Below are 24,701 nucleotides of genomic sequence, written 5' to 3'. Positions count from 1 at the left end.
ACCCAGGGGTCTCTAAGCACTGTACGAATACCGCTGTGGAACCCTTCCTGGCTTGTTCCTGTGAGGTGCCCACTCCTGGGCACCCCCAGGTGAAGCCCGGCATCCAAGCGCTGCTGGGCACCCCCAAGGTGAAGCCAGGCATCCAAGCGCTGCTGGGGCCGATGTGGAGATTAAGCAAGCTATTGCCCAGAGTTGCAGCGTGGGACCCAGGATTAGAGTAGGCGCTGAGGAGAGAATTATCGGGTCCGAGGACATTGAGCCCAAGACCCTGCCGCGACAGGAATTGAGCCCTGGTCCCGGGCCAGACCTCTGCATCAGGGTCTGCCGCTCTAACCAGTGAGCCACACTTCTCCACAATGAATAAGAGTTTTTTTGTTCGTGTAATTGCACATGATATACAACTGAATATTGGGGAACGTCCTCACAGGTGTACAAATGCACTTTAAAATCAATTCTGCACTGACACAACAGTTTCCCCCTGGACATCCCTGCTCTGCTACACACACTCCCTAGAGCGAGATTTACTCACAGCAAATGCTGCTCCATTGTGGGTTAATACTGCAAGCCAGTGAACGGTTTTACCAGTTCCAAGGCCCCCTTTTTCAATACCTTGTGCTGGTATATCGAGACACATACATACGTGCAAGTCTGAGCTGCACGGGCCAATGCTTCTGGGAATCAAAATTACTGTGTTTTCCCTTTGCTAAAACACTTCTTTGGGCGAAAATATTGGCAGGTTTCAGTCTATGGCTGTTCCGGGTGTGCAAGCATTTTCATGCCCTTCGCCACTTTCCTGCTGTTAGTATCCTGGTCTTGTACAATGAATTCAAATGTCCTAGTGGAAGAAGGCATGGCCAGGGCATTCCTTTGTAACTGAGGTTGACGGTTTAGTCATTAACAAGACATAGTTTTCCTTTGATCGTTCAGTTCACAGCCCAGTTTAGATTTAACTAGCTTATAAAATCAGTTTAGATTTACCGAGCGTATAAGGTCTAGTGTTGAGCTGTCCGTAAGGGTATCCCAGCTTGTATCTTAGCTCCACCCTGCGTCCTCTCATTACACGCGCCTTCCTCATAAATACCCTGCACGGCAAGCCATTGATTTAGTATCTGTTGCATCTCACAAGCACTAGAGTCCCAGTTCAGCTTTTCCCCACAGCCCTTTCATGGACGCCTGTTTCTGCCAGCATCTCGTCATGCAGTCCTTGGCATTTATTAACTATAGAGCACACTATCACCGGAGGGTATCTCGGTGTTTTTGAATTATTGAAAACATCTGGCTTGAGAACAGGGAGGTCTTCGAGGCATTCTGAACGCTGTGAGGCAGAGTTTGGAAATAACGAAGAAGTTTACCCCAGATGGAGGCTGCCGGAATTGAGAATGGCAAGATCGACAAGAGAGAGGTTGTAAGCAGCAGCAGCAGACTTACAGACGAGGGAGGCTAAAAAGGACAGCATATACTCATGGCAGAGATTAATTCAACCACTCCTTTCATCACTCTTTTTGTATCTTTCATTTTGACACCATAGTTATGACGGGTATCTCCATACAGGAGTTTCCTGCTCACTGAGCCACTAGAACCAATCTGCCCCTGACTGGAGAGTCGGTCTATGGTTGCTCGTGTTAGAGACCACAGAGGACCTGGCTTGACAGTTCCTATTGGCGCAGGAACAAAGGTGACCTGCATCAGGCTGGGCCTAATCTGCAGTGGCTCGGTGGGCAAACAAAATGGATTCAGATGTGGCCTAAGTAATTACCAATGGCTGAGATTAAACTAAAACATTACAATCATCACTGTTTGGTAATCTTCATGATAGCATCCTAAGCACGAAGGGTATGCTCAGAGGTGGGTCCATGCTCACTGTATCCCCAGAACCAATCTGCACATAACTGAAGAGGCTCAAACAGACCGAAACCTGCCTTGTACCAAGTGAAATTATCTAAATACAATTTGGGATTTTCCTTCATGGAGAGAAAGTGATGTCAGGGGTCAGAAAAAAGGGCAATGATTCGGTACATACATTATTTTCCATATTTTTACACACAGTTCCTACATGGGTCTCCATGTAAGTAATACGATTTTATTTTAGCACGTCTGGTGGTGTGCCCTTTTGTGTTTCTCCGCGGTTCTATCAGGCAGGTTTAACTTCTTGTCTTAACCTACATTTTTGCCAGTGCTCTAGGGCTCTGTATTACGTTTTCTTCTGTACTCTTTCACTAGGTGTCCGTTACATTGTTTGGTCCTGATGAGATCCCATATCCTGTAGTGGGTCGAAACATTGTCGACAATATCAAACTGGGCTTTGTATCCCTATCCTTTGAATGGAAGGGTTAGTTTAGGTTGCAAACTCAAGAAAGAGCATTTGGATAAGACTCCTGGTCAATAAAAAATAATAATAATAATAATAATCTATTGAGAGATAGAGAAGGGAGTGGAGATCAATAGTCTCCTTAGTTAAAATGATGACAGCATTTTACAATTATTGTCATGCTTTTTTAATTACATTTCCCAAACAAGAGCTTGATTGATCCCTAGCAGATTTTCCCCCCAATGTGTTAGACGAGCTGAAGGGAAAAATATCCCGAAGGCATTCCCTGATGAGACATTTGTGATGGAAGATAACTTTGCAAGGTTGGGCTTTATAAGTAGAGCGTTTAATTGAGGAATTTTGAAGGAGTCAAAGAAGAATCTTTAACTTATGTAATTATTTCTGGTAAAAACCTAAATGCTATTCTTACTCACCTCAAAGTGATAAAGAAGAAAAGATCAGCAGGGGAGAATGATTATCTGTGGATGGGACGATCAAAGACAAAACTATTTGAAGGACTTACACTACACATCCTACAACACTTCAAGGAAGCAGGAGCAGTCTCAGTTGGTAGAACAATAGAGAGAAAGAACTCTACAATCCAGCAGCTGTCATGATCGAGGTCTGTGCTGATAAATAGTCAAACAGTATTAGTAATATGGGTGGACTTAGTGGGACATTTATCGTAAGGTGCAGTAACTTATGAGGCTGGAAGATAAGTGGATCTGCGGATCCGGTGGATATAACTTACCATAGGTTTTTGTGATTCTTTGATTAATACAGCTTTACATTTAAACCATTTGCTTCTAAATTTATGTGGGATGTAATCTACTTCCAGACGTGTTTCACCAGGTTTGGTGATATTGGATCAGATCATCTTAATTGTTCCCAATTAAGCAACTGAGATACCAAAGGCATTTTTCAGATAAGTTCTGGAGAGGATGGTTGCCTCGTTGTTTGGAGCAATCCCACATGAAGAGAAGAGAGACCTCCAAAAAAGGATACACAAGTTCAACATGGTGGGGGTGGGGGGGATGTATTCTAATAAAGAGGTGCCAATAACACAAAAGTGTCGAGTAAGAAAAGAGAAAAATGTAGTAGTGGCTCTTATGTGGTACATGCACTTCTAGACATACATGCACACATTGGCATACATGAACATATGTGGGATAAGGCACTTGCAAATACCCAAGCATACACAAATGAACACATCCACATACACACCAAACCAACATGCAAACAAACTGAACATACACCCACCAACTCATGCATATAGTCCTCCTGGCATTCTTACCTACAGACCTTCATACCTTCATACCTAGAGAACATCCAATATACATCCACCACTGGGTCAAATCAGATGTACAGGCACAGAGGTTCACACTCAAAGAAAACAGACATACAGATCCATACATCGTGCTACACACATAGAATGAGATTACACATAAGCATGTTAACACAGACACTGACTCAGTAGTGGCTTGGCACAGGAATAGAAGGGCAAATCGACAGATAGATGAATGGTGTATTGGTGCATGAGAGACTCGGGCTCTATTTAGCACTTCCGTATAAGAAATCATATCGGAGTTGGAAAAGGTAGTGGAATTCTAGAGCTAATTTTTTGGTATATCCCTGGAATAACCCCTTCTATTGGGTGATAGAAGACTTACATTTCCAAGCCAAGCCAATACTTGTATTATTTGCAGACATATCCAATCCACTGCCTCTTCAGTGTGGCCATACGTATGCTGCATTGCCATTCTGTAGCCCGTGTCTTTAACTCTATAACAAATTACCTGTAGGATTCCTAAAAGTCTCCAAGCATAGTTAACAATGTGTAAGCATTCCTGGGATTTTGTTTGGCAATTATGTTAGTCCAATAAGGTCAAATGAGGACAATGCTACAAAGATATGTTAAAGGAAAATCCAGAACTAAAACATGGTTGGTGTATAGGCAGAAGCTTGGAAACCAGAAATGCACACTACAGGTCACATGTATTAAATCGAACAAATCTAATTTTGTACACTGAACCAACATTTGACATTTGCAATTTTAATTTTGTTTTCCTACTTCGAAAGGCGTATCCTATTGGCTTGGCATTGAGTGGGTTAAATAAAGACGGATTGTTTTTTTAATGTTTCCTTTAGTCTCCATGACTTTATGTTCTCACTTCAGAAGAAACATGAAAGGCCCCATCCAATATATTTAGAGGCAAATTAGGCCAGCTGAACTTTGAAACTGATGGCATGTCAGGTCAGTCAGCACACCACTACTGAAATTCAAATGTACATGGGCTGTGCGGCACCACTGCTGTTTCATTACTTATCTAAATTGGATGTCATTCTACCAATGCCACCAATAAAAACTGCAGGTGCGAAACCATAATGTGCACAGGCTAAACCCTGTTTCTGACAAATGCCAATCACATTATTCCTCAAAGAGTGTAATTTCACAGTTTCTCCTCGGTTAACATCTCCAAAAGGTTTTGGCATATTAATACTACCAAAAACAAAAAGATGTAGACATACTGCAGTCAAAAAAGAATAAAGAGACTAAAAGGGAAAAAACACTGACTGTATTTTAATGTGAACTCTTTATATGTATTACTTTTAGCAAAGAAAACAAGCATTTAGAAAAATCACTCAAATTAAAAACATCTTTAAATGTTCAACTTCAGGTGTGTCCAAAATGGCACCTGAGTAGACTCCTCTTCATGGAACTCTGCCACTCACTTTGATAAAATAGCGGTTGTGGCGTGCCCGGGCTGGTACCGGATACAGCACTCTGTGGGACGCGCATGGCAATCGGGGAGCGGCATCCTTGGACATTTGCAAGCTGTAGCAACACCCATTTGAGAAATCATCAGCCCATGGGTGACACGCACCGCTGCTCCCAAAATGGTGACTGCAGGGGGACCTGCCTATAAAGGCCCTGGTGAGCAGAGCTGAGTGGATCCCACCCTTGCTGCCAATGTCAAGGGCCCCACGAACTAAGCTGGTAAGCCATGCTGCCATAATTAAATGAGTTGAGGGAACTGCAGGGAAAGTGGGCATGGCGCAGAGGTTTAAACTACGCCCGGCGGGCAAACACTATATTTTTAGGATCTGTTGGGTGCCGCACAGACTCGCACACATCTCCCACACTTCGCATTGCCAGGAGCACCTGGACTCGCATCGATAGGAGTTGGGACCACTCTCCACTTCTGGGTGACGTTCAGGCCTGAAGCACAGGGCGTGCCATGGGGCGAGGCCCCACAGCAATTCTTGCAAAATCTGCTGCATACACAAGGTGGCACCAGGCCTAGCAGGCCCTGTACATAAGCGCCCCAAAGAATAGCTACGCAGACTGAGTGAAGCAAATGTAGTGGGCCCCAGCAAAAGAAGCAAGGCTGCACACATGGGAATTTTGGAACCCACTTCTGGGCCCTGGCACGGCGGTATCAGTGGCGTCCTCGACTACCAGCCTCGAAAGGGAAGCCTACTGCATTGTGGACCCAAGTGACTTTCACACCTCCACAGACATAAAAAACTGCCCTGTGGTGAGCTGTATAAGCTGTTGAATCAGAGCTGCATTGGGAATGACAAACCTCACGGGGCCAACCTCACTAACTGAGAGCGTTAAAGAGAAGCCCAAATTCTGCATACACTATCAGAGCAAAGAATCCTCCTGTCACCAGCAGCAGGACACTCTATGGCATGCAGCAGGAACAGCCCCGCTGCCTGGGAGTGCCTGATGCCACCATTTGTGGGCATCGCATGTTCACATGGACACTAGGAGTAGAGTCAGGCTCTGACTTTGACTGCACTGGGGACAAGGCGTGCAAGACTAGCCCCCACTGTTGACTGGTGCTGCCAGAGTCCGGCGGGACAACGATATGTCATGAGTCGCATCATGCAGAGGTGAGAGAGAAACACTGGGGCTGGACCTCACGTCGCAACAATTCAGAGCGATTGGAGCGCCACAGTCTAGGGGGTTTAAGGATGTTAGAAATGGGATCTCCGGTTGGCCAAGGCTTGCGCCAAAGCCATGCAGAGACCACCAATCTAGTCAGGACAAGGGAGTTACATGCCAAAGATAACCCCTGTTCACCCCCTTGGTAGCTTGGCACAAGCAGTCAGGCTTATCCTGGAGCCAATGTGTAAAGCGTTTGCGTAACACACACACAGCAAGAACATACTAGGCACACCACAAAAGGAACTCCACACAAGGTTATATCAAAAATAGCCTTTGTATTATCATAAAACACATTAGAATAATAATCACACAATATATACTGTGCCAACTGGCACTGGGCAATATTTACAGGGGATTATATACACATGACAGGGCCACTTGGACCACTGTCAGAACCATCACTTAGTAAAGATAGTAAATGTAGAACATATAATAAACCTAGAACACAGCCGGTAATTACTGGAAAACACTGTACTCCGCATCATCCTGTAGCATAAATCATATTATGCACAGTTTCACATTTAGGCGTGAAATATATTCTGCGCTGACCTCATAAGCCTAAACATATTAGACCATAACCTACTAAGCATAAAATCTCAATCATAAAACCACATTAGAGGCATAAATCAGGGTGCGCAAATCCTAGTACATACATCGCATTTCCTAGCACCACACAAATCACATTAGGGCCTGTCGCCCGACAAGCCTAACAGTCCCCCTGGCCTACTGGCCTTCTCAAAGGGGCTCAAATGCCCTGTGTCCAAAATGTTAGGGCTGCTGCCAATGCAGCACAATCTCCAAAAGTGCGCAACTGCGCTGGAGTGTCTCTCGATCATGTCTCACACAATGCCCCCAAAGGAATGATGGCCTACATGTTGCAGCTGCCCACTACTTGCTGGGCAGCTGTGAGGCTGTACATGGGCCTGGGCACTCAATGTGCGCAAAAGGTCTCAGCTGCCAACGCTGGTGCGGCACAGCTGTGAATCAATAATTAGCCCTGGCACAACTGTGCCCTTGGGGCCTTCACTGGGGCTCCAAAACTAAAATGTCCCTCATGTTACAGCTGCCCTTTCGCAAGCGGGCAGCTGTAGACAAATGGGCAAAACTGGACAAAAGTATGGGCACCACTGGCCCTCGGGTCCCCCACTGGGGCCCTTAAAAACAAATAGCCCATCGTTGGAGCGGCACCGGCTCTTAAAACAAAACATGCCCAACAAGGTGGGAGCGGCCTGCTCTCTGGCGGGGCCGATCAGTCACCGACAGTGCCTTGGGAGGCACCAATTGGGGCAGGCACCGATAGTGTGCCTCGACATACCCCCTCCCCCCAGCTCCACTCACAGACTCCTGTACCCGCAAACACTTCCCAACACAGCGTGGGCCCCCGCTTGATCCCAGCAATTTCAGGCGAATCCCTACGGTGGGGATTCCCTCTCCAAGGGCTAACAAATTTAAATAAAAGCGTTCACAGGGTAAAAATAAAGCGCTCCTCCAAATAAGCAATGCACTTCTCAAAATACCAGCAAAGCGCTAGAGTTCAAAGGACAGGGATGAAGGGGAAATGCACGGCCCAGGGAGGCAAGCCCTTATGGCAGCCCCCCATGGGCCCCGGCAGCAGCACGCCCAGCAATATTCCGGAACCAAGAATGAACAACATCATGGGGTCACAGCCCCTATATTTATATCACCAAATCCTTTGTCTAAAGTGCAGGGCATGGGGGAACCAGATGCAACTGGTACAGGCGTGATTTGGAGCAAAAACAAGCTCCTCTTCCCCTTTGTCAGGTGGGGGCTAGGTGATCAGACACCACAGGGGGCGGAGCCAGCATTCACTAGGGCAGGCACCATCCTGTTCAGAGTCAGGGGATTAACCCTCCCACTACTCGCAGCCCAGATGTCCTATTCAGCCCAGCGCTGACTAATCATGCCCCTCCTGGAGCCACATACACCTCCCAACTCCTGTCACTCACAAGTCAGACTTGCAATTCACATCAGGCAGGCAGGCACATAGCACACAGCACAGAAATGCCAACTTCTAAAAGTGGCATTTCTAAAATAACCAAAATAAATCTGCGCACACCATTGGACAGCATTTATTCACACAATTTCATACATACCAGACTTGACCATACTGCTCCTCTCATAACAGGAATTACCACTGACACACACTGATCAGTGAATCTCCAATGCATTTTTATGGGAGGGCAGGCCAACCTTACCAATGTAACACAGAGAGCGCACACACTTTACACTGGACCACAGTACTAAAGTGCTCAGAGGCCTAAAACCACGAATACCATGTCAGAGAAAAGGCAAAAAGTTTAGGGGTGAACCTGCCAAAAAGGGCAAAGTCCAACAAAGGGACACACAGGGGTTGCTGGGAGATCTGCCATAAGCCCAGGGAAGTTACAGGGATCTGTGCTGGCCCCCTAGGATGTTACAGGCTGAAAACCTGATGCCTCATAATCGGCCATTGTCTGTTAGTGAAGCCTTGTGCAACATGGAAACAAGCCACAGGACTCTAAACTGGTGGGCGGAGTCCTTTTCTCTCCTTTTCACCATTTCTCCGGACATCGCCTTCCTTACGGAAACATGGATGAATGCTTCCTCCGCACCAGACATCACAATTGCCATTCCTGAAGACTATAAGATCACCCGCAAAGACCGTACCAGCCACACAGGAGGAGGAATCGCTATCGTCCATAAGAAGTCAATCCGCATCTCAACCAGCTCTGACGTCAATCTCGCTAACTCCGAACACCTTCCCTTCCAGATCCACATCGTTCCCAAAACAACACTCAGAGGCACTCTCCTCTACAGACCACCAGGACCCCGCGCAAAATTCAGTGAAGACATCACGGACTTCATCACCCCACACGCACTCCCCTCCAAAGATTACATCCTTCTGGGAGACCTCAACTTTCACCTTGAAAAGACCAACGACCGCAACACCACCACCCTCTTGGACAACCTCGCCAACCTCGGACTTAAACAACTAGTCACTTCCCCCACCCACATCGCAGGTCACACACTCGACCCCATCTTCACATCCAGCAACCATGTCTCCTTTAGCCACACTACGGATCTCCTCTGGACCGACCACAGCTGCGTCCACTTCATCTACAACAAGCCGAAACCCATCAACCACTCCCAACCTACCCTGCAAAGAAACTGGAACAAAATCACCACGGACCAAATCTCCGCTTCGCTCCTTCGAAACTCCCCAGCCTTCTCTTCCAACGCCAACGATGCCGCCTCCAACCTCACTCTATGGTTATCCAACACCGCCGACACCTTAGCTCCACTGAAAAAACGTCAAAGCAAACCTGGCAGCAAGAAAGCCTCATGGTTCAACGATGATCTCAAGAAGTCCAAGAAACTCTGCCGCTCCCTTGAAAAGGCCTGGAAAAAAGACCCAACCACCAGCACCAAGGACGCCTTCAAAAGCGCCACCCGCTCTCACCACCAACTGATCCGAAAAGCCAAGAAAACAGCATTCAAGGATCGACTTGACAACAACGCCCACAACAGCAAGGAACTTTTCAACATCGTCAAGGAATTTTCCAATCCCTCGGCCAACTCCAACGACATCACACCCTCTCAAACCCTCTGCGACTCCCTAGCCTCTTTTTTCCACAACAAGATTGCAGACATCCACAACAGCTTTGACAACCAACCCGGAAACCAACCCACCCTACCATCTGCTGACCATCTTCCCCCCGTGAACACCCTTAACGCTTGGAACCCAATCTCCACTGAGGACACCATCCGCCTGATGAATTCCATCCACTCAGGATCCCCCACAGACCCATGCCCTCACCACATCTTCAACAAAGCAGACTCCGTCATCGCACCACACCTCCGAGACGTCATCAACTGCTCCTTCAACTCCGCCACCTTCCCAGAAGACTGGAAACACGCTGAACTCACCGCCCTTCTGAAAAAACCAACAGCGGACCCCACCGAACTCAAAAATTACCGCCCCATCTCGCTTCTTCCATTCCCGGCCAAAGTCATCGAGAAAGCCGTCAACAACCAACTCGCCGCTTTCCTCGAAGCCAACAAATCCCTCGACCCCTCACAATCTGGCTTCCGAGCAAAACATAGCACTGAGACCGCCCTCATCGCAGCAACAGACGACATTCGAACTCTACTGGACAATGGAGACACAGTCGCCCTCATCCTCCTCGACCTCTCTGCAGCATTCGATACAGTCTGCCACAGCACCCTTCTACAACGCCTCAATAACATCGGAATCCAAGGAAAAGCACTTGAATGGATCACCTCGTTCCTCACCGGAAGAACCCAGAGAGTCCGCCTTCCTCCATTCAAGTCCGAGGCCTCTGAAGTCATCTGCGGCGTACCTCAAGGATCCTCACTCAGTCCCACCCTCTTCAACGTATACATGAGCCCCCTCGCGGCCATCGCACGCCAACACAACCTCAACATCATCTCCTACGCAGACGACACTCAACTAATCCTCTCTCTCACCAATGACCCCAGCACCGCCAAAACTAACCTACACGAAGGAATGAAAGAAGTTGCCGAATGGATGAAACAAAGCCGTCTGAAACTGAACTCAGACAAAACAGAAGTCCTCATCTTAGGTACTTCCCCCTCTGCATGGGACGACTCCTGGTGGCCGGAAGCCCTCGGAAAAGCACCCATCCCGACAGACCACGCACGGAACCTGGGCGTCATCCTGGATTCCTCACTTTCGATGAACAGACAAGTCAGCGCCGTATCCTCTTCATGCTTCAACATTCTTCGCATGCTCAGAAAAACATTTCGCTGGATCCCCTCCGAAACAAGGAAAACAGTCACCCACGCTCTGGTCACGAGCCGACTGGACTACGGAAACACCCTCTACGCGGGTACTACCGCAAAACTCCAGAAAAAACTCCAACGAATCCAAAACGCATCAGCCAGGCTCATATTAGACATCCCACGCAACGAACACATCTCTGGTCACCTTAAAGACCTCCACTGGCTACCCGTCAATAAGAGGATCACTTTCCGACTGCTTACCCACGCACACAAATCACTCTACGACATCGGACCAGATTGCCTCAACTCTCGACTGTCCTTCTACACCCCCCCCGCCAACTACGGTCTTCCAGCCAAGCCCTCGCCACTGTACCTCGCATCAACAAGACCACCATGGGAGGCAGATCCTTTTCATACCTGGCTGCTAAAACATGGAACTCACTCCCCGCTTACCTGCGCCTCACCCAGAACCATCTAGCGTTCAGAAAGCAGCTTAAAACGTGGATATTTGACAAATAATCCTCCTCCCCTTCCTAAGCGCCTTGAAACCCTCTGGGTATGTAGTGCGCTATACAAATTTTATGACTTGACTTGACTTGACTTAAAGTAGAAAGCCATGCTAGCCAGGGTCTAGAGACTGCCGACATACCATGTGCCAATTGAGTCTCCCGGTTATTGGTGATATACTCACCCCATCCTTTCCTACCGCAGTCCCCCTCACTGTTGGTGGACTCTTCAGGGACATCACCATACGGGGAATACCACACATCACAGACTAAGCAAGATTCCTGAATTCAGGACCTGACACAGGAATTTGGCCTCCCTGCTTTATATCTACAAACCCTCTGCAGCTACTTGGGGCGAACATGGATGCACACTGCAGCATCAAAAAGCATACCACCATTAAGGACATGCAAGCTAAATCACCATCTAAAGAGTCATATCAACACAGGGACACCTCCCCACCGGTGTCCTTCTATGCGGACAATACTGCCTCCGACTCTGAGGACAAGGACGCCCCAGTCACTCAGGTCTTTTTGGTGAACCTCTTTGGCACCCTAGGGAAAGACATTGTGGCCCTTTAACAGCAAATGGCGACAGATGTCACGGACCTTAAAAAAGATGTGGAAGAACTGGGGTAGAGAGTCAATACTCTTGAACAGGCCAGTGGTACTTGTGAGAAGTCAACTGATACCCATCAGCGTGAGCAGCTATAACTTACAAACAGGAACACTGAGCCGCGCTATCAGCTGGAAGGCCTTAAAAATAGATCTCAGCGCTCTAATATCAAGATTAAAGAAGTCCCTCTCTAGGCGGACTAAGGAAAATTGGAGGACTACGTTATTAGGCTATTCCACTATGTAGCACTGGATCTTGCGGAGCAGGGCATTACACTGGACCGCACCCACAGAGCAGACTGCCCTGCTAAATATCCTGGCATGCCCCAAAACATTCTGACTTGTCTCCACTATTATAGGCAAAAAGAATCTATAATGGTAGCTGGAAGGATCAAAATGCCATCGACTTTGAAAGGTCTGGTTGAACCAGCGCCTACCCCCATCACTTTGCAATGCTGTACAGTGCTGAGGCCCATCACAGAACTTTTACAAGCACGAAGGATTCAATACAGGTGGTACCACTTCTGCCATGTGTTTGTATGGAACGAGTAATGGAGTGTAGGCACTCTGGAGGAAGCCAATGCACTATTAGATATATACAAACTGCAGGATGCCAAAGTCACCTGGGCCCTCAGCGGAGCTCCTCTCACTCTTTGTCTGCCACACGGTGTTCTGCGTGCCCGAAAATGAAGCAGCTTAGCAAACCCATTGAGACAGAAAATGACCAGGAGAGGGCAGTCCTCCTACACCTAGTTCAACACCAGACAATGACTAAAAGACGGACCTCTTGGCGGTACTCGGCCAGTGGCTCCTGCTCTGCTACACAAAGGCTTGTTCGCTTTTGTGATCAAGTAAGGGATTGCCCAGAGACCATGTTCCACCAGACCAGGTTCTGTCACTTTCAGCAGCGGTGCTCTGCATACACCTTGACTGATGACCGAACATTCCTGGCAGCCACAGCATCGACCCCATCTACGCCAGTTATTGTGATCCCAGGAGGGGAACGCTTCAGTTATGTTCATTATTGTTCTCTGTTCAACTCCCCCCCCCCCCCCACCCCCCATGCCTAGCACCTCACATCCAGACTTGCCTGCACAGTCTCTGAACTCACCATTTGAACAGCCAAAGGAGCATCTGCTACACTCCTTGCATGTATGCCCCCTATATGTTAGTCTAAGCTTTGACATATGGTTAAAATAATCAGCTGTAAAGTTCGGGGCCTTAACGTGCCTGAATAAAGCTTGGCACTCCTATCTATTCTAAGGGAATTCTAGTGTGACATCCAGAGACTTTTTAAGTCATGGGCAAAGTGGGCTCTGGCCCAGGGCTCAAACTTTCAAGGGCACCCCTTACTTAGGCTATTGGAATAGTCCCAGACTGTGTAGAATTTTAAAATAACCTGTTTGTTTACTCACTTTATTTCCGAGACAGCACATTCTCTGTTCAACAATCCCCTGCCTGAGAGATAGAGGGGGTTTAAGGAAAATACCCTTTGATGTGGTTATATTCAACAAGCGCTCTAACCTTTTAGAGTGTATATGTCCAATCCAACTGCACAGTCCTTTATTTTTATTCATCATTTGCCAACTATGTAAAGAAAAGAAAGGCATTGTGTGCTCCTTCTGTGATTGCATCATCCTTGTGACGCTGTTCACACTAGTTTCAATCACAGCTTGCTTCCTTCGGAGTCCAAAAACCTGTCTGACACAGCACAGGCAGTGCAGTAAACAAAACACCCATCAGCAATGTATGCCCAAATGGTGATGATAAACTAACTACAACAAACATTGAAGGTAGAAGGCTTGGTCAGACCAAAAGTATTTCTGCTTTTCAGGAGGATAGACCATTAGCCATTGTGGAGTGCAGAGCAGCATCACTTCCTCCTCCATGACTGCACTGTCAAAATTAAGAAGCTGGTGGGTTCACAGGCTAGTACCACCTGACTCGGAGTCCCTGCTCCTCATGGAGCAGGAACCAAAGTTCAGTAAACAAAAAAAGTACCCTCCATATGTACAGGCCAAAAGGGTGAAACACCAGTCCATTGCAAAACACACCACATGCAGCAGGATCGTTTACACTACTAGTCTTTCTGCTTCTCCGCTGATGAGAAACACTGTTTGCTCCGAGGTTGGGCCAGGACCTGGGCAGGCCAAAGAAGAGGGCTGTCAATGATCTGACCATAGTCAATGAGAGCATGAATAATTCTAAAAGGAATAATAAATTCAGTGTTGTTCTGAGCAGGGGGCCCCCAAAATATGTTTGGCCCAGGGCTCCCAAAATCCTTAGGATGTCTCTGGCGATATCTGCACTATTCAAGAAACAAGTCTCCTTAAAGTAGACTGGAGGTGCTTGCGATCCCGTGGTTCGATCGCCCGTATTGTTCCGGCCTGCAAGGAGAAGAGAGCAGGGGTAGCGGCCTTACTGGCCACACACTTCCCATAAAAAGTCATCCAGACACAGGCGGAAATACCCGGTATGCTCCTGTCCTTGCACATTGCCATGATGATCTACGCGTTTACACTAGCTAATATATATGCCCCAAATGTACACCAGGAGGACTTATTCCTTGACACCGTGGGACGGATGATGGCTACCACGGATGTGGACGTCCTTATTGGGGCATGGGAAGGGAACATTAACCTGGTCCCTGATACCAGTCTTGATAGGTCAGTCCAAAGGGTCAGGCAGGTGCTCTTACATTGCCAGGCCGCCAAAAGTTAGCAAACTATAGGCTAACGGACATATGGCGCACGCGACATCCCACCATGAGGAATTATAACTTCTCAGCAGGCCATAAGACATACCCCAGGATAGATTTCTTCCTTACATCCCTGTGCCTCTCTACAGCCACCATGACAATACATGTGGCCGCCCATTCAAATCATTCTCCTGTCGGCCTCACGCTTCACGTGTCCTGCTTCACACCTCCACACCGCACTTGGCACCTCAATCACAAACTCTTGACTGACGAATCCACCATATCGGAGGTCACGAAAGCCATTCACACCTTTTTAGACATCAATGATACTCCTGGCACATCCATAGTTGTTATGGGGCACTATGAAGGCAGTGATTTGGGGCCACCTTATAGCTATCGACGTCCATCTCAATAGGGAGAGAAAGAACAAGCGGATCTGCCTAGAGGGAGGGGTAAATAGTTCGAGTAGACACTAGACAACACCAATATGAGCAAATTGCCCAGGCCTTTAATTACTTCTGTGCCACCTTATATTCAATTGAGGCGCTCGGGAGGGAGGATGTGGAGTCCTTCTTTGTGCAGGTTCTCTTGGATCGCATCCCTCAAGAGGACACCTAGCAACTAGACAGGGACATTCACAATGAGGAGGTGCTTGCGACTATTAGCCGACTGCAACCAGGCACAGCCCAGAGCTACAACAGTTACACGTCTGAATATTATAATATATTCGCAACACCTCTAACTCCTCTCCTTACGTGCCTTTAAAACTCATTCAGTACTACCGGTAACCTCACAGATACCATGAAACGGCTACCATTTCAGTAATCCTCAAACCGGGCAAAGACCCTGTCCTCTGTTCCCCCTACCTACCAGCCAATTTATTTATTAAACGATGATGCTAAGTGCTATACTACCATCCTGGCGGCCAGCCTCGCCCCATGCATGCAAAGTGTGGTGGATCCTGACCAGTCTGGGTTCATACAAGAGAGAGGCTGCAGTGATAACACCAAACACCTTGGCCACCTTCCACACAAAACCCAGCACTCCTGTATACCTTTCCTTCTGTTATCAGTCAACACAGAGAAGGCATTCGACCTAGTGCACTGGCCATACCTCCAATCAGTGCTCAATAAAATCGGCCTTGGGCAGCGGTTCCATCGCTGGATCTGGGCTGATGTCGCAACTCTTCGACATTGCTCGAGGCACCCATCAGGGTTGTCCAGTGTCCCATATTCTCTTTGCCCTTTACATGGTGCCATTTGCAGAAAGAATCCGCAGGAATCTTACTATCACAGGTATATGCATGGGGGAAAAGAACACATGCTCGCCCTATATGTGGATGAGGTTATGCTTGCCCTCACACACCCGATTCATTCTCTACCCCAACTGATGAGAGTCAGAGGCACTTGGAAATCATCAGGGTTGAAAGCCAACATTCAGGGATCACATGCACTTAATCTTACTGTTCCAAAGACTGACTGTCTCATGCATATCTTCTCGTTTACCTGGACCACCCAAGGGGTTGTATATCCAAGCCTTCACATTCACTTCAAACCGGCACGCACCGACGAGAGTAAATGTGCAGTGCTCCTGTTTACTGCGCCCTCTGATCTCCTTTCCTGGAAAGGTTACGCCCTCTCCTGGCTTGGAGAGGGAATAACCTTACTGCAAAAACAACAATTGATGGACAGAATGCAGAACAATGTCATACATTCACCCCAGTACAGAGATCTTGGCCTAAATCCATTGTTGTTTTGTTTACCATGCCATTCCAGTTTAGACCCAGCCATATGCAAATCAGTCTAGTCCAGCCCGAACTTCCAGGCCAGGTCCCCCCTGGACAGGAAAATAGCATCCTAGGACTGGTTTCGGGCTTTCAGCCATCATCAGCCAGGATAGCTCGTCTCCAGATCCTTGTGACTGGGGGTGAATGTTTGCATTGTCCAGCATTCCGTCCATCAATTGTTTCTTTTGCATATGTCCCCCTAAGTGGGAAGGGTATGCCTAGACGTTGGTCCCGTGCTCACTACACCACTGGTTTCAAGCTTGCCTGGCTGATGAAGGGTGATGCCCTGCAACCGGTCCCACAGAGCTTGTTTCAGGTTCAGGGAGGACGTGGCTTGGCAGTTCAGGCTGGACTGTTCCCAGAAGGAACAGGGTGAAGACTGATTCACATATGGCTGGGTCCAAACTGGGGTGGTGTGGTGTGGTGAGCAAAAGAATGATGGATTAAACACGGATCCTTGTGACTGGGGGGGAATGTTTGCATTGTCAAGCATTCCGTCCATCAATTGTTTCTTTTGCATATGTCCGCCTAAGTGGGAAGGGTATACCGAGACGTGGGTCCCGTGCTCACTACACCACTGGATTCAAGCTAGCCTGGCTGATGACGGGTGATGCCCTGAAACCGGTCCCAGGATGCTTGCTTCCCGTCCAGGGAGGACCTGGCTTGGCAGTTCGGGCTGTACTGTTCCCTGAAGGAACAGTGTCAAGACTGATTTGCATATGGCTGGGCCCAAACTGGGGTGGTGAGCAAAAGAATGATGGATTATACCCAGATCCTTGGGACTGGGGGTGATTGTCCAGCATTTCGTCCATCAATTGTTTCTTTTGCATAACCCTTCTGCCCAGGATACTTTACGTCATGCAGACGCTGCTACTGCAGCCTCCACTGCAAACGCACTGAGAAAATTGCACCACCTTATCAAGGACTACATCTGGTGGGTAAAAGGCCGGCATGGCAAAAAAACAGTCATGGGTGGCTTCAGCAGAGAGTGGGCTGGGCATTCCGCATTTCACAGGACACTAACAGGCGGCACAGCTCCGTTATTTAGTGGAGTGGGCTAGACCCCATACAGAGAAGTACTGGTGCTTTATAGATCAGGCAGTACCCGGGACCTTATCTGAAAGGTGCCATAGCTGCCCAAACACCATAAGCCGACCGGGGTCTATTTTCCCCTGTGCTCAGGGCGACGATGTGTTCGTGGGACAAGGTGCAATATCAAGGAAACTATCTACCCGCATCTCGCCCCAAACCCAGATAATAGTGAACCCTGACTTTGCACCTGCATATCAGGGGATGGCAGTCGCAAAATGGCAGCAGGCTAACTGTAAAAAAATAAGCGACCTCTTTGATCAGGATGGGCTGATGGACTTCGCGCAGATCAGCCTTAGCTACGATATCCCCCTCACTGCACATTGGTAATATGTAGCAATGCGTCATTGGGTCACACAGCCGTCCATATAGTAGTCGACCCCTCCTGCCATTTGAAAAGTCGCTACTCACCTGACACACACAGAGAAGAGCCTAGACTGCAACATCTATGCTTTTCTCAATGCCCCACGGTCCCACACCAAATCAGCAGCACAGCAACAATGGGAATTGGAATGTGAACTTCCTTTTACCCCAAAAGAATGGTTGGATATTTTGAGAAGAGCCTACACTTCTGGTCGCAGGGTCTCGGGGTAAAGACACTTCTTAAGCTTGCATACTACTGGTATTACCAGTGGAAGCAGGGCAGGGATAAAAACTGTTGAAGAGAATGCGGACAGACAGGCACACTGACATCTCCTCTGGCACTGCCAAAAACTGCAGAAATACTGGTCTGAGGTCCTATTCGCCATTGATAAGATGTAAAATACTTATCTCTCCAGGTTTCCCAGCTACACACTCCTAAGCCTTCCTAATGCCCTGACCTACCCTTTGAGATCGGCGAAAAGACAAACTATTACCATGGTCCTTTGCACAGCCAAACAAGTCATATTGTTGTGTTCGGGAACGGCAAAAACACCTACACAAACTCAACAGGCTATATAATATATGAGAACTTCTTGGCATTAAAAAATTGGCGGCGGTGGTTGACCAGAAGATGCCACGATTTGATATGGTCTTGGGCCCATTTGTAAAGTTTTTCTCCCACAAATTCAGGGAATGAGACAGCAATGTGTGAACTTCTTACCCACTCCTAACTTATGTCTCAGGCATTGTGAATGCCCTCTTTACTGGGGGTTGTCGAGCAAGCCTTACCTGCCCTCATGGTTCCCTTTCCCTCTTCCTATGTATACTCCCCCCTCCCTTTCCCAGTCACTTTCTCCCTCCTCGTCTTGTCTCCTATTGTCCCTCACAGACCAGTGGATGTAGGTGCGATGTTGTAATGTTTCTATTTAAAGTAATAAAACAGATATAAATCTAAACGGATAACTTCTTGTAGAAGTTAAAACATTTCTTTGCAAAATAATTTTAAAGCACATAACAAATGCCACTTTGAAATACAATGTACATTATTGGACTCAGTGTTTTTATAATCACCAGCACTTCACAGAATTCTGCAACTCAATGGTTAAGAAAAATTCAGGAGACCTGAAGGGACAATCCAGGCTGGACTGTTCCTATTGGAGCCGGACCAAAGCTGAATTGCTGGCTGGTTTCTGTCTGAGGTGCCACAGTAGGTAAGAAACAATGAACTGGGCTGAAGCTCAGAGTATTTCCCAGTAGCTGAGATTAATTCAGGCAATCCATCCATCACTTATTTGTTTGCCTCAGTGTGATGCCCTAGGTCCAGCAGGTATGCCCAGCTGTGTTCCTGAGCTCACTGTACCATAAGACTCAACCTGCACCCTACTGACGAGGCTTAAATAGGCCAAAACTGGTCTGGTTTGCTTGTGCTCCTGTTTAGAGAGAAACAGGAGTACAAGAGACAAATAGGAATAGGAATAGTCCAGAACAAACTGACCTGCAGTTTGTTCTGGACTATTCCTACTAGACAATGACCATGGGCAACATATCAATAGCAAGAATAGTCGTTAAAATATCCATCTATCCATCCATTTCATAGCCGCCCAGGGACATTGGAACAGCTTAGATCATTTCAATGCCATAATCTCATGAGTGACAGATTAAGAGCATATTCATTTCAGCACCCACTTCTGGTTCAACCTTGCAAAAACAAACCTCTTTAGCCTGTGGATCTTTACCTCCGTTTATCGTTGAAGAAGTTTGGTTTGTCGGCCTGCACGATTACAACATCGAAAAGGTCCCGCCAGTCCTTTCCAACAATGAAATTCATGCCTTTGTCCCTGCAATGGAAAACATCCATGTGTTATTACAGAAGCGCTGCATAGTAACACTGTTTATGAAATCTCACAATGCAAAAACATGTTTCGTTTTTTCATGTTTGTATCCTTAAATATCAGGGAAACTTTTTTTCTTTCATTCCTAAGGGATTCGAACTTTACATTTTCCAATTTTAAAACAGATTTATTGAAAAGGACTTGAAATGAGGCTTGTTCAATAATGCCATTACAAAATTCGTTTTAAAAACATGATTGCGCTGATACTCCAAACAGCAACAGACTGAACAAGAAGGTTCTATGGTGACAGCCGCAGTTTGAGCATGATTCAAGCATTCAAGAGCATATCAACTTCACTTGCCCCTTTTTTGTCCTTCTTGCAACAATGACCAATGCATATGTTCATTTAGTCATTTAAAGACAGGAGAATGTTCCACACATTTATCCAGCACCCTTAATTTGTATAGCTTGGTAACTCCGACCCAATCCGTTTCTCCCTAGCTGGAAGCTCTACTTGGTCTCTGGTATTTATTGCAAATGCTGCCCTTAGTTGCTTGCGGTGTAATGATCCTGGAATTATTCAGCTTGTCGCTGTGTGTTAATAACCACTGGTGGTTCAATGAAGAGGGGGTCGTGGATCTATGCTGCCTTTACAATATTAACAGACGAAGAAACAGTGAATAATCCTAGATGTTAGAGACCAAAATTCAGAAACAAAAGGTGAGGCAAATAAACACGAAGAAACAAGCGTAAATGACGAGGTGCACAAACCTGGAACACAGTAATCCAACTACTCTGAGCCCTCATCACCAACCAGAGATTCAGGAAAAAGCTGAAATCCTAATTATTTTTGAGGAAAGTGGACTCTATACAGGATCAAGCACCAGGCCCTGTCACCTGACCTTTCCTGCAAGAGAAGTGAAGGAAATCCATCCCATTGATCTGACAACTGGACCAACGACTGGCCTAAAAAACTTTTCCCAGTGCTTGGTGGCAGGTGGGTCTAACAATTCCATCCCTGTAGACAGGGCTTAAGAGGACAACTGGACTCATTGTAGCACCCGTGAACCATCATCTTAGGGTTGAGCATTTCAGAACTTTTAATCTGAGCCTATGCACAAATAAAATGCTTTAATTCTCTGACAGATAAGGAATACATTTAAAACGGGAACCTTAAAATGCATAAATAATTTCTGACTCAAGTAATTATTGCAAATTCTGTCCAAAGCCACTATTGTTAATCTTGGTGACACTTGTAAGCCAGCACACAGACTGTTGTGGCTTAGCTGGCATTGTATAGCTTCAGTGTGGAAATTTTCAACTGCAACCAATGTCTCACATTTTTTATAAAGCATCTATAATTTCTCTTACACTCTAATCCTGTAAAGCTGGTCTGGTTATTTATACTCATTCAATATACGAAACATACTCCATCCTTTACTTGTATCGGGCATCCCGATCAAGAACTATAGTACTTCTGCGTATAATTTTTTAACTGCTATTGCATACTATCAAGGGATCCAAATCAGATCAGCCAGGGTCTTGCCATCATTAATTATTGAACATTACAAAAAGATGTCTTGTACTATCATTTATTTCTCAAACTACTTTGGCAGACTCCGTTTTATCTCATCTGAACTGCTTGTCTGTTTATGTTGATTTTCTTGGACTAGTCTCCGTTCATTCCAATCCATCCTTTATTGTTCAGCCCAAAGGTTCTATAGATTTTTACATTCGTTGAACATCTCTTTTTATAAAGCTATCGAGTTATCATTTGCACTTCAATCGCTTTGCTTCACAAGAATGTTATCAATTAGGTCATGGAACATGAGTGATTAATATGTGAGGAAATTATCAGCGAAAGGAGAGTGCACAAGTTATAGTTACTTGAGATAACTATAACTGGTGAGTGTCAGTGGCTTTATTTGTTTAAAATGGTATATTTTAACTCACATCTTCACTGAACTATAACGTTAAGTCCGGGAGTAGGGAGAGTTCAGCAGGGCAAAGCAGCAGGCCTTGTACGAGGAATCGTTGTCATCAGGGAGCTGTTGGGTGAAGCCGTCCAGAATGATGTGAAACTTAGATCGAGAAAATCTGGATTTCCAGACAGAGGAGGTTGTCGCCATAGATGGGGTGTAGGTCGCTGTGGAGTGCAGTGAAGATTTTTACCTTCTGACCTAGACAAAGTTGTGGAAGTCGTAAACCTCAAACAAGAAGAAGCTGCAGTCTGTAGCCAAAGACGGCTCCACAAGGCCAGATACTGTCACTAAGAGGTCCAGCTGAAAAGCATTTGCTGCTGCTGAGAAGAACGTAGCTGGAGTTACAGCTAAATCAGGCCATCCGGTAGGTCCCCAAATTCTGTAAGTTATCCAGGAAGTTTTTGCAAAAAATTGTTTTAAGTCCCAAAATATTTCTGGGTTAGACTGAAGCAGCAACTCAGACACCACTTTCAAGGATCCAGGGTCGCACCACTCCGGGGGGGGAGGGTGTTAGGACTCACTGCAGCAGGGGCCAGGTGCAGGTTTAAGACCTCAGCTGCCTGTTATAGCCTGTAGGAAACTAACTAACCCTTGGTGTCGCCTCTGGTGGTCCTGGGTTCAAGGAGATGGTCCAGCTCTCCTTGAAGTAGCAAGGCAGTTCTTCAAGCAGCAGGGCAGTCCTCAGGGGGTGAGGGCAGTCATCTGGGGGTCTAGGCAGTCCTTCTGAAGGTTTCCACTGGTCCAGGAGTATGCTGAAGATGGGTTTGACTAGTCAATGTTTATGCCTGGTGCTAGCCTATAAAGTGCCGGATTCCCTATACTACCCACACATTTGGTCCTGGAAAGGCCTTCACTTCCTGTGCCAGGGCTTTAAGAAGTCTGCGATGACAAAATGCTAGTGTTAGGGTCCTTTGAGTGTGCTGGAGGCATGCCCTTTGAAGTGTAAGTAGTGCAGGGAACAGCTCCACCCCGAGCCATCCTGACAGGAAGGCCTATCCTGTCCAGACCCCCTTCATTTTGTGTCACTGTCTGAGAGGAATACACAAAGCCCAACAGCAGAGCCATTCACAGTTGTGTGACCCAGGACACTGGTGGTAGGCATCAAATGGTTAGGCAGAAACATTTTTAGGATTTGTGGGGTCCTGGCAAGCTATATTTTGGAGCCCCATGTGTGGATCAACTTTGAATTTATAAACCCCCCCTTCAGCACATTTAAGCCTTTGTGATCCAAAACAATATTGAATAATATGTTAAACATCAGAAACAGGGGCATAAACAGCCAAAAGCTAAAGCTGCCAGGTTTCCACTGGCCCAAAAGTACCATAAGAAATCTTCAAGAATTACGGAAAAAAACATTTCATTTTGCATTTGTATCTACACTTGTGGTTTACTTGCAACAACATTTTATGGGGAATTCAGTGTTGAACCTGCTAATTACTCCCATTGCAAGAAAACACGCTATGGGTGACTTGTTAGATATTTATTGGACTAGTGCTTATTATTAAAGTAAGACAAATGCACAAAGTACTTAAAACTGTAGCTTTAATTGCTGAATATTTGTATTCACAAATATATCCCCTTTCACCACTGACATTCTTGCCACAACTATTAAGATCAAAGTGCTGCTCTGCACCAATTAGGACTGCCAACCAAAACAAAGTCATAAAACTGGAGGGGTGAAAGCAAAAGAAGTTGGGAAATACCAAGCCAAGGATGTCAGGTCTAGCAATTTTATTTTATGTAGGAAGGGTGATGTAGCCACTCTCCGAGCCTTCTATACCCCGGGGTCGATTTATTGATTTATGTTTTTAAAGTGGAGGGTGCATAGGGCCACATCAACAGAGCTGATTTTCCTTTTTTAATGAGCACAGGAAGCACCCCCCAATCCTCTCAAGGGCCCCTGGGACCCAATCCCTCAGGCTGTTTGTTGTTTTAGGGGGGGGATCACAACCTCCATAAACGGGTATAGCATTAAAACTATGAAAATAAGTGCAAAATGACTCAGAATAATACGAAGCATCATTACTGCTTTCATACATAGAACAACCCCCGTAGGTAAAGCAATCTTGTGTTATAAGCAACATTGACCCTATACCACAAACGCCATAGGTTGCTGAGTTCATGTTGACTATCAACAACAGACGAAAGGGTAACATATCATTCACACAGTGTTTAACTGTATACAGCTGTCCAGGGAAAACCAAGTTCGTTCAGATACTCAAACCCTGTTACATTCCTACTACGGACAGTCTGTACCTGTATTAAACCCCTGTCAGTCACTGAGCCTACATTGAGAAAGAAGTGGATACGAGTAGAAAAGTGTGGACTGTTAACACTGTTTACTCTAAGGACAAAGTTTACTCTGTACCACACTGTTTGAAGATGATTCTGACTAATAAATCAAAGCTGCATACAATACTTAATATGTTTTACGTGCAATCTATGCTCTGTTGGAAACGTTTTCCGCAGAGTCAAAAAAACTTGTGTGCAACATGCTGAACACAAGTCGTTAGCTGTCACCTGGACACAGAGTTAGTCTTCAATACAAAGATTTATAACTTGTTCAATACCTTTCCACACCTAAGATCCATTAGGAGCACATGCATTTTGTAAACACATACCCATTAGCTGGACATTGGCTGGACAAAATGAGGTAGAAAAGTAATATTACCAGCCACTATGCAAACTATTAAAAAAAGTTCTAGCCCACTATGTGGGCTAGAACTTTTCAGTTCGGATTGTCGATTGTCATTTCGGATTGTCATCAGTGATGTCATAAATGAAGTCATAGAACACGCATGGGTGA

The 24,701-nt window shown here is 46.4% G+C and overlaps 1 protein-coding gene across 3 annotated transcripts in view; it reads right to left on the bottom strand.

The window, feature by feature from the left end:
• The window catches only part of NT5DC3 (5'-nucleotidase domain containing 3), a 391,194-nt gene that overhangs the window by 122,508 nt on the left and 243,985 nt on the right, over window positions 1-24,701 (bottom strand). For all 3 annotated transcript variants that reach the window (XM_086919171.1, XM_086919172.1, XM_086919173.1), the window contains exon 9: window positions 19,818-19,919. In XM_086919171.1, the coding sequence (XP_086775297.1) occupies window positions 19,818-19,919 (102 nt within the window). The remainder of the gene's footprint in view (window positions 1-19,817; window positions 19,920-24,701) is intronic.

The sequence above is a fragment of the Lissotriton vulgaris genome, chromosome 1_1 (assembly GCF_964263255.1).
Source record: "Lissotriton vulgaris chromosome 1_1, aLisVul1.2, whole genome shotgun sequence".
Taxonomy (NCBI): Eukaryota; Metazoa; Chordata; class Amphibia; order Caudata; family Salamandridae; genus Lissotriton; species Lissotriton vulgaris.
The sequence above is the reverse complement of the archived record's forward strand: the minus strand, read 5'-3'. Positions and strand labels throughout refer to the sequence as shown.